The sequence below is a fragment of the Bubalus kerabau genome, chromosome 1, assembly GCF_029407905.1.
Source record: "Bubalus kerabau isolate K-KA32 ecotype Philippines breed swamp buffalo chromosome 1, PCC_UOA_SB_1v2, whole genome shotgun sequence".
In the NCBI taxonomy this organism is placed as follows: Eukaryota; Metazoa; Chordata; class Mammalia; order Artiodactyla; family Bovidae; genus Bubalus; species Bubalus kerabau.
In genome coordinates, this window is record NC_073624.1 from 265,998,660 (window position 1) to 266,009,324 (window position 10,665).

General features: G+C 38.2%; 1 protein-coding gene across 1 annotated transcript in view; it reads left to right on the forward strand.

Annotated features, from left to right (window-relative positions):
• ERAP2 (endoplasmic reticulum aminopeptidase 2) overlaps positions 1-10,665 on the forward strand; it is a 52,870-nt gene that overhangs the window by 37,905 nt on the left and 4,300 nt on the right. Inside the window, exons 14-18 of the mRNA XM_055565313.1 lie at positions 3,570-3,726; positions 4,208-4,392; positions 7,593-7,754; positions 8,260-8,400; positions 10,513-10,594. Coding sequence (XP_055421288.1) covers positions 3,570-3,726; positions 4,208-4,392; positions 7,593-7,754; positions 8,260-8,400; positions 10,513-10,594 — 727 coding nt within the window. The remainder of the gene's footprint in view (positions 1-3,569; positions 3,727-4,207; positions 4,393-7,592; positions 7,755-8,259; positions 8,401-10,512; positions 10,595-10,665) is intronic.

Here is a 10,665-nt window from a genome sequence, read left to right on the forward strand (position 1 = left end):
GTTACAGTCTATGGGGTCACAAAGAGTCAGACTCGACTGAGTGACTTCACTTGATTTCACTTTCTATTAGGTCCATACCATTTCTGTCCTTTATCAAGCCCATCTTTGCATGAAATGTCCCCTGGTATCTCTAATTTTCTTGAAGAGATCTCTAGTCTTTCCCATTCTGTTGTTTTCCTCTATTTCTTTGCATTGATCGCTGAGGAAGACTTTCTCATCTCTCCTGGCTATTCTTTGGAACTCTGCATTCAGATGCTTATATCTTTCCTCTTCTCCTTTGCTTTTCGCTTCTCTTCTTTTCACAGCTATTTGTAAGGCCTCCCCAGACAGCCATTTTGCTTTTTTACATTTCTTTTCCATGGGGATGGTCTGGATCCCTGTCTCCTGTACAATGTCATGAACCTCCATCCATAGTTCATCAGGCACTCTGTCTATCAGATCTAGTCCCTTAAATCTATTTCTCACTTCCACCGTATAATCATAAGGGATTTGATTTAGGTCATAGCTGAATGGTCTAGTGGTTTTCCCTACTTTCTTCAATTTAAGTCTGAATTTGGTAATAAGGAGTTCATGATCTGAGCCACAGTCAGCTCCTGGTCTTGTTTTGGCTGACTGTATAGAGCTTCTCCATCTTTGTCTGCAAAGAATATAATCAATCTGATTTTGGTGTTGACCATCTGGTGATGTCCATGTGCAGAGTCTTCTCTTGTGTTGTTGGAAGAGGGTGTTTGCTATGATCAGTGCGTTCTCTTGGCAAAACTCTATTAGCCTTTGCCCTGATTCATTCCATACTCCAAGGCCAAATTTGCCTGTTACTCCAGGTGTTTCTTGACTTCCTACTTTTGCATTCCAGTCCCCTATAATGAAAAGGACATCTTTTTTGGGTGTTAGTTCTAAAAGGTCTTGTAGGTCTTCATAGAACCATTCAACTTCAGCGTCTTCAGCATTACTGGTTGGGGCATAGGCTTGGATTACCATGATATTGAATGGTTTGCCTTGGAAACGAACAGAGATCATTCTGTTGTTTTTGAGATTGCATCCAAGTACTGCATTTTGGACTCTTTTGTTGACCATGATGGCTACTCCATTTCTTCTAAGGGATTCCTGCCCACAGTAGTAGATATAATGGTCATCTGAGTTAAATTCACCCATTCCAGTCCATTCTAGTTTGCTGATTCCTAGAATGTCAACGTTGACTCTTGCCATCTCCTGTTTGACCACTTCCAATTTGCCTTGATTCATGGACCTGACATTCCAGGTTCCTATGCAATATTGCTCTTTACAGCATCGGACCTTGCTTCTATCACCAGTCACATCCACAGCTGGCTATTGTTTTTGCTTTGGCTCCATCCCTTCATTCTTTCTGGAATTATTTCTCCATTGATCTCCAGTAGCATATTGGGCACCTAACAACCTGGGGTGTTCCTCTTTCAGTATCCTATCATTTTGCCTTTTCATACTGTTCATGGGGTTCTAGGCAAGAATACTGAAGTGTTTTGCCATTTCCTTCTCCAGTGGACCACATTCTGTCAGACCACTCCACCATGACCCGGCCGTCTTGGGTGGCCCCACAGGGCATGGCTTAGTTTCACTGAATTAGACAAGGCTGTGGTCCATGTGATCAGATTGACTAGTTTTCTGTAATTATGGTTTCAGTGTGTCTGCCCTCTGATGCCCTCTCGCAACACCTTGGATCTTACTTGGGTTTCTCTTACCTTGGACATGGGGTATCTCTTCACGGCTGCTCCAGCAAAGCGCAGCGGCTGCTCCTTACCTTGGACGAGGGGTATCTCCTCACAGCCGCCCCTCCTGACCTTGAACGTGGAGCAGTTCCTCTCGGCCCTCCTGCACCGGCGCAGCCACGGCTCCTTGGACGTGGGGTAGTTCCTCCCGGCTTCCGCCCCTGACCTCGGGTTGGGGTAGCTCCTCTCGCCACGCTTCTGCGTGATCCGTCGCAGCCAGGCTGGGCCAAAAAGAAAAAAAGATTAATATAAAGTGGTCTTATGTATTAAACATTCTTTTCAGAATTTTGACCCTAGAATATAATACCTGGTTTTGTCCTGTTGCTTATCCTCTAAGTAGAGTATACTTCATAGTACCGGTAAAGAAATAATATGTCACACTGAATAAAATGAGTACTTTTCAGTAATTCTCAGAATAGGAAATGTTTCCAATGCATAATACTCCACCTGATCCTTAATATTTTTTCTGTTGGTGACCTTGTGACCTGATTTATTCTATATATTATTCTGTTGATGGTAGATAGAAGAAAACAGCTTGTTTTTCCAGGCAAGCCTAAACATAAGCAGTCAATTCCTCCTTAATTTCTCTACCAGTTCCATATTGATTTCCCCAGTGTGAGCAATGTAATGAATGGATTGTGTACGAGATTTAACATTTAAAATTGTAAAGGTTGTGACTATATTTATGCTTAGCTAGCGTACCACATATCATGACAGTTGCACGTGTGGAAGGAATAGTGACATTTTGTGGATTTGTACTTTTAAAAATACAGCAGACTCTAAAATCATAGCGCATATGGTCCGGCCCTCTGTCGTCAGATGAAATTTTTAGAAAATCTACTGTGGGTCTGTTTTAAAGCTCTATGTCACTGTGACTGAGAAGAGTACAGTCACAACAAAAGTTGGTTCTTTTTGATGCCACTTCTTTCTGGTTTCAGTTCCCTTATTTCAGATGAGCATTTAAAATGTTAAAAATCCCAAAGGAGGTAGGGCATTATATTAATGAAAAATTCAACACAGGTATCTTTGTTCTGGAATCTGTTTCCATATCAAACTATTATGCTTAATATGGGAGTTGGATGCTGGCAAGAATGGGTTATAGATGCTGCAGGGACACAGGTCTTCTCAGAAACATGAGTGAGCAACCACGTTATGGAGGTGACAATATAATAACTTACTTCCTCTATAAAAGACACGCTGAAGTTTCAGCGCTCAGAATAATAGTTTTGTTGTTTGTTTGCATTAAAGGAAAATATAAAGAAGACATATCACTTTAGAATCTAAATAGATTCTTTAAAAACAAAGAAAATCCTTGTTTTGTCTTACTCAGAATAACTGTGGCTTCTCTGTTAGGTTCTAGGAAGGGACGTCAAAAAAAAAAAAGATATGGCACCTGTCCTCAAAATTTCCAAATACACGTGGAGGAACAATTCAAAACCACAAATTAAGCAATTAGAGAATGACAAATACATTAAAAGTTTGATATTATTTGGTACTAGATATTAATATTAGCTGTTTATTTCATTTAGAAAACTCTTATTTATGTTTAGGCAATTATTCTAAGCACTTTACCTATATTAAGTCATTTAATCCTCACAACAGAGATTTAAAGTAGATACTAATATTATTCCCATTATATAGAGGAGGCAGGTGAAGCTCAGAGGTTAATTTGCCCGCATCAGTGGGAGAGCTAGGATTTAAACCAAATGGTTTGAATTATAATGAGCTGCTTCTGTTATTGGTCTCTGTATCATATTTGTCTTACTACTTAAAATATTGAGAACTGTAAGATACGCACAAACCTCCGACGTTTGTTTTATACCTCAGTGCAGGAAGGCTGACCCTAGACAAAGCCCTTGACCTGACTCGCTACCTCCAACATGAAACAAGCATTCCCGCGCTTCTCAAAGGTCTGGAATACCTAGAATTGTTTTACCGCATGGTGGAAAGAAGGAACATTTCAGATGTCACTGAAAATCTCAAGGTTTGTATTCCTTTCAGAAGGTTCATTAAGTAAAAGCCATGGCAGCGGGACGATCAGTGAGACTTGTTCTATTTTGCGTGAACTCTTGGGGTTAAAGCTTGGCGAATCTAAGGAAATCGCCTGGGACACAGTCACCCCTTAAGTATCGAATGGTTGGTTATCCCCTGGTCTATGTCACCATCACCCTAAGAGCTGGGTACCAGGGTCATAAGCAAAGCATCCCTCCTAAAGGGATTTTATCTTACATCAATTGATAGTCCCCTCTCAGATAAGAAATAAAATTGTATTTCTAATGGAGAAAGGAACTGTGGTGGGGGGAGACCACACACCAGAAAACAAGCAAAATGTAGCAATTAGTAGTTCCATGCTTTGGGAAATGTTCATGCAGACTGTTTAGAGTTGAACCCATTAGATGGGTGAGTGAGGGCTGTGTTAAGAACTAAATTTAGCCTCTCTGTAAACCATCCTATGCTTTCTGCAGCATTACCTTCTCCAGTATTTTAAGCCAGTGATTGACACGCAAAGCTGGCTTGACGAGGGCTCTGTCTGGGACAGAATGCTTCGCTCCACTGTCTTGAAGCTGGCCTGTTACCTGAACCATGCTCCTTGCATCCAGAAGGCAACTGAACTCTTCTCTCAGTGGATGGAATCCAGTGGAAAATTAAAGTAAATCTGGACTTCTGTTCTTTGTTCCTTTCACTTTGATGTAAAAGTCTTTGATCATGAGAGACATTAAATCTAAAACCTTTTAGTGAGGACAGGAAAAAAAAAAAAAACATGCTGGGAATTACATACCCTTGTTTCATGCTCCCACATAGTAAGTGCTCAATAGATTTTTGTGGGAAGTGAGGTTTAGTTCCCTGCAGGGAAAAGCTAATAAACATTAGCATGGTTTCAGAAAGACAGCCAGCGGGTGAAAGTGGGGTAGACTAGAGTGGTGCCCGACTGCCAAGAGTAACGCCTTTTAAAGATAAAAAGCAATGTGAAATGTACATGCAATCGAAACGCCAATGATCAATTGATGAAACAAAAAATGAGGTGGTGGGGAGGGAGCTTTGTTCAATGTATTTACTTCCTCATTAACCAATACCATACCATACGCACCACATACCACTGTCTTAGCCTCAAGTTTCAGCTTTGATAGGAAACTGATGATTTGGGCCATCTAAAGGATGTGTAAGGTGGCAAAGTTGATTCCAGTGGTTGTTGTAATCAGGTAAATGCCCAGTGATCAAATCGATTCTGTTGCAGTTCAGTCTAGCAGCTGCAACCCATAGTATTAAAAGGCCCCACAATCTTTTCAATGTAAGCCTTAATTTCTGTCCAACACATGATTTTATATTGTTGCTATTAAAACTCTGAATTTCAAGCTGGATGTTTTGAGAAATCAAATCTGTATGTGAATTAAGGAAAATTCATTTTTTAGAATAGAAGAAAAAATTCACAGCTTTAGTAGCAGGTAAAGCAATAGTGTCAATTTTTCCTCTCCCAAATTTCATGTTATGAAATGCTATCACAATTTGTCTCCATATAACTAAATCTCCATGAGCTTTTTGAAATCTTTTCTTGACTTCTTATTTTTTAAAAAAGTAATTTGCTTTCTTCTTTTTGGACTTTTTCAGTCTTTAGGATTTAGGCCTAAAATCAGTTTCAGAAAAAAAAAATCTTTTAGCTGTATTTTTTTCTTCTTTTTGTTCATGTTTAAATAAACTGTATGAATGAGGCTAAAATATAAACATTCTGCTGCCGTATAGCACATCAGATTATATTCTGTCTTTATGCTACTTACAAGAAGAATGATCTTACCAGAAGTCACTCAAGTCCAATAGATATGATGGTTCAACATCCTATAGTATAGGATGCTATACTATGAAAACATTCTAGGAAAATCTCATTTAAGCTTGTAATCAAGACTACATAATCAAATATTGTAGGTTTATTTTTTTAAAGTTTAAGACCATCAGTATTAATCCTTTAGAGATTACTTCCTTTATTCATGAATTCAGAATATAATGCTTTACAGATTACTTCCTTTATTCATGAATTCAGAATATAATGCTTTGCCTGCTGCTTTTGTGCCAGGTGCCGCAGTTAGTGCCAAGAATAAGCTGGTGAGAGAAACAGCTAGGTGTCCTACCTTCAAGGGACTCACGATTCATTTGTTACCAGTTTTTTTAAATTTGTACAGTTCAATTCAGTTCAATTGCTCAGTCATGTCCGACTCTTTACAGCCCCATGAACCACAGCACTCCAGGCCTCCCTGTCCATCACTAACTCCTGGAGTTTACCCAAACTCATGTCCATTGAGTCGGTGATGCCATCCAACCATCTCATCCTCTGTCGTCCCTGTCTCCTTCTGCCTTCAATCTTTCCCAGCATCAGGGTCTTTTCAAATGAGTCAGCTCTTCACATCAGGTGGCCAAAATATCGGAATTTCAGCTTCAACATCAGTCCTTCCAATGAACACCCAGGACTGATTTCCTTTGGTAAAATACACTAAAATAAAAATAATGTGGATTATAATTTGGTTGCTTTTTGTTTTATGATTCAAAGGCTTTTGGGATATTTATGTACATATAGTACAGTGGAAATAGTACAGTTTTAGGATCATATGTCTAAATCCCATCTCAAAAAAGGCTAATATGTTACCTCAGTGCAAGTTACTTAAACTTTCTGAACTTTATTTCCACTTTTAAAAAATTAGGGTAACTTTTACATCTCACTGGGTAACTTTGGCAGTTAAGTAAGTTGTATAGAGACTAGTACAATGTTATGAACCCTGTATGATAAATGCAAATTTCCTGTCCCATCCCTGCTTCTCTGTACTGTACTTTTCCAAGCCATCAATATGGATATTGGCTATTACTGATCAATTATATTTGGAATTAAAAATCATAACTAAATTAAAATAAAGACTAGTTAGTATCCTTTAGGACAGTAAAACTTGAAAACCATGGTGCCTTCTTTAGGGGGACAGAAAATAATAATATTGCATGTTATCATTTTACAGAATTATAATATAAATGACTGAACTCTAAACAACTGTGCTAAATTACAATTTTTTACACCTAGAGAGTCAGATAACTCTCAAACAGGCCTACTAGAAAATATTCCTAATGCGACATTAAAGCAACAAGTAATAATTAAAAAAAAATCATATAGTACCAATACATGCAATTTATTGACAGAATTGTATATAAACCAGTGCATTTATATTTCAGAAATCACATCTTTTATTGATTTCATCTTCTCATGAAGATTCTCCATGTAGTTTAAATTTTTATGATTATTATTCTTTAAACATTTTATTATCAGTAGGAAAAAACACAAATAGTTTGCAAAGTAACAGTACATAAAATTTTCCATAAAGAAGGCTGGACAACAAAGAATTGATGCTTTTGAATTGTGGTGTTGGAGAACACTTAAGAGTCCCCTGGACAGCAAGAAGATCAAACCAGTCAATTCTAAAGGAAATCAACCCTGGATATTCATTGGAAGGACTGATGCTGAAGCTGAAGCTCCAATACTTTGTCCACCTGATGCAAAAAGCTGACTCACTAGAAAAGACCCTGATGCTGGGAAAGACGGAGGGCAGAGGAGAAGGGGACAACAGAGGATGAGATGGTTGTATGGCATCTCTGAATCAATGGACATGAGTTTGAGCAAACTCAGGGAGATTGAGAAGGACAGGGAAGCCTGGTGTGCTGCAGTCCATGGGGTCGCAAAGAGTCAGACACAGCTTAGTGACTGAACAACAACAGGAAATAACTCAAAGGTGATTCTGTTTTAGAATTTAAAATCATAATAAGAAAAACTAATTTTTTCTTTCGTAGAACTTTTTTTCACTTTTGTGCTTAATGTTACAGTATCCCAACAGATGTTTTAGCGATCGTGTATTCCGTGGGGGCTCAAACAACAGCAGGATGGAATTACCTTTTGCAGCAATATCAACTGTCATTGTCGGGTGCCGAAAAAAACAAAATTCTGTATGCATTGTCAACCAGCAAACATCAGCAAAAGTTAATGAAGTAAGTGAATTTAAGTTGTTAAAAGTAAACTTACACATATTCAGGAAAGTTACTAAAATTCAGCCATCAATTTCAAAGGCATATAATAATAACTAACTCAGGATTTGAACCATTTTGAATTTTTTCCAAAACCCGTGTATTGACAAAATGCACCTAGTGAAAACAGATGTTCCTTAATCATGTGATTGATACTAAGCAAATAGCTATGTTTTAGTGTCAGAATCTTGGAGGTAAATTATTATTATTGAAAAATACATTTTTGTGTATAAGAAGCTAATTGAAGTTTACTGAAATAATAAGTGGATAAAATTATTTCTAGAGAAACGTAAACATTTAACTGGAATATTAAAAAATGTTAGCCAGTAGAGAGTTTATTACTGTTTTGGGTACATTACACTTTCATTGTGCCTCTTTCTCTCTGATGCTTTTAATATACTGACAGTCTGAGTTAATTTCCATTATACATCACATGCCATGAAAAATTAAGTGATCTTTGTTTCTTCAGGTTAATTGAACTAGGAATGGAAGGAAAGGTTATCAAGACACAGGACTTGGCAACTCTTCTTTTTACGACTGCCAGAAATCCCAAGGGGCAGCAACTAGCCTGGAACTTTGTAAAAGAAAACTGGACCCATCTTCTTAAAAAGTTAGTATTTGTTTATATCCTAATAGTTCAGTTGGTCAAGAATCCGCCTGCAATGCAGAGACCCAGGCTCAATTCCTGGGGCGGGAAGATACGCTGGAGAAGGGATAGGCTACCCACTCCAGTATTCTTGGGCTTCCCTGGTGGCTCAGCTGGTAAAAAATCCACCTGCGATGCGGGAGACCTGGGCTCAATCCCTGAGTTGGGAAGATGCCCTGGAGAAGGGAAAGGCTACCCAGTCCAGTGTTCTGGCCTGGAGAATTCCATGGGCAGTATAGTTCACGGAGTCACTAAGAGTCGGGCACAACTGAGTGACTTTCACAATGTGTATTCTTCCACCCAGATACTTCAGTTGCCTAAAACCAAGTGTAATCAGATGTTCCCTAAAGCATATAAATGATACTATTTTTACTCAAATGGTTTGATGAAGTATATCAATTTTAAAACTCACTAGCCCGCTGTCCAGGTATAAGGGAGAGGAATGAAAAGAAGGGGATGGGAAACAGATTTCTGTTACTCATCTCCGGCCATGAAGAATTGCTGGGAACAAGTAAGAGCTGAGTTAAATCCAGTCATGAACCCCATCCCCTTTTCCCTTCTGGCTCTCTCCCTAGCCCAGAAGAATGCAATGAAGCCATATATGGTACAGCAAACTATTTCGTTTACTTTGTTAATATAGTTTTGTTCTGGGGGAAAAAAAACTTCAGAAATTTTGAAGAGAACTAATCCCTACCTCCAGTTCCCTTGGAGAGGTAATACAGTGGAGGGCTTGGAGGCAGTAGAAGAAATTAATCAGAAGTGCCTGGGGAGCTGCCCTCCAAAACTGGATAGGTTATGAGTCTTCTCTGGGGTTTCAACTTTTGGGAGAACTATAGCTCACTGCAATATGCTCCTGGCCCTAAGATAGTCCCAGAACAAAAGCAATAATAATTAGATTTCCTCGGAATGTACAGGATGGCATGGTTTTCTCTCACAATAGACCACCTGCGAAGGTGTTCTACCATTCCTCATCCAAATCCAAAATATCACTTATTAACTCTATGAAAGTACCCTAAATGAAAGAGCTGTGCAATTTGCTTATTTTTGTGTCATTTAGCATGTCTGATGCCAGTCATCTTCAGTCCCTCATCCCTCCCATTTCTTAGTCATAAAGGACTCAGAGTTCTCACTGATAGCTTTTTGTGAGCAAAAAGCACATTTCTACCCCTTCCAGACCTTAAAGGGGCTAACATCCACATGAGACCAAATTAGTTAGAAACTGTTTTTTTTAAAACAAAACAAAAATCACTTTCCTTAAACACCCTACTGGAATCATTGGTTTTGTTGTTTGCTTGACTCTCTGTTCCCTCCTGGATGATCATATTTCTCTGCAATGCTGTAGATTTATTTTGTAACTGGAAATTATTCTCCTCTCCGAGTGTGTACAGAGCCCAGACTTGGCAGCATGTCTGAGATGTATCTGTGCTCTGCTTTACAGCATGAACCCCTTAGACCTGTGGCCAGATTCTTTATGTAAGACAGAGGGGTAAAGAATGCCATCTGTGGCTTTGAACAAGAGTTCCACCAACAATGCCCCAATAACGATGTTTAAACACAGTGATGTCCAAAATGAGTTGGGGAAGTTTGCAAGACAATGCCTTAGAGCGCAAGAAGAAAATATTACTACATGTATCATTTCTTATCTCATGCTCTTATCTTATTCTTATCTTATGTTTTCCTTTTTACCTTTAAATTAGTGTATATATATAATTCATAAATAAAAATATGCACATTGGGAAATTCTTGGTCAAAAAATTTTGTTGATGGAATGCATAATCAAAAATTGTAGGGTGCTGCTTTAAATATGAACTTAAATTTAAACATAAACATTCATCATGTTTCCTATAAAAGCTTTATCTAAATTTTAATCTTATAGTCAAATTTGATAAATTTCATAGCTTTCAGATTTTCCCAGATGCATATGAGCTATTCTTGTGGTAATTGATAGTATCCATTGTAACCTACAGGCTTATCGTATAGTTACTAATGTTACATAGTTTAAATATATATAATGTGTTATAAACATAAGGTCATTGTTCCTATTACTTACATCTATGAAATTCCTTTTATTTTCAGATTTGAGTTGGGCTCATTTCCCATAAGAATGATCATCTCTGGTACAACATCTCATTTTTCTTCCAAGGATGAGTTGCAGGAGGTTTGTGACTCTCTATTACCAACAATTTAAAAATAAATGTTCAAGTTATAAATTGAAAGTAAATTTAGATG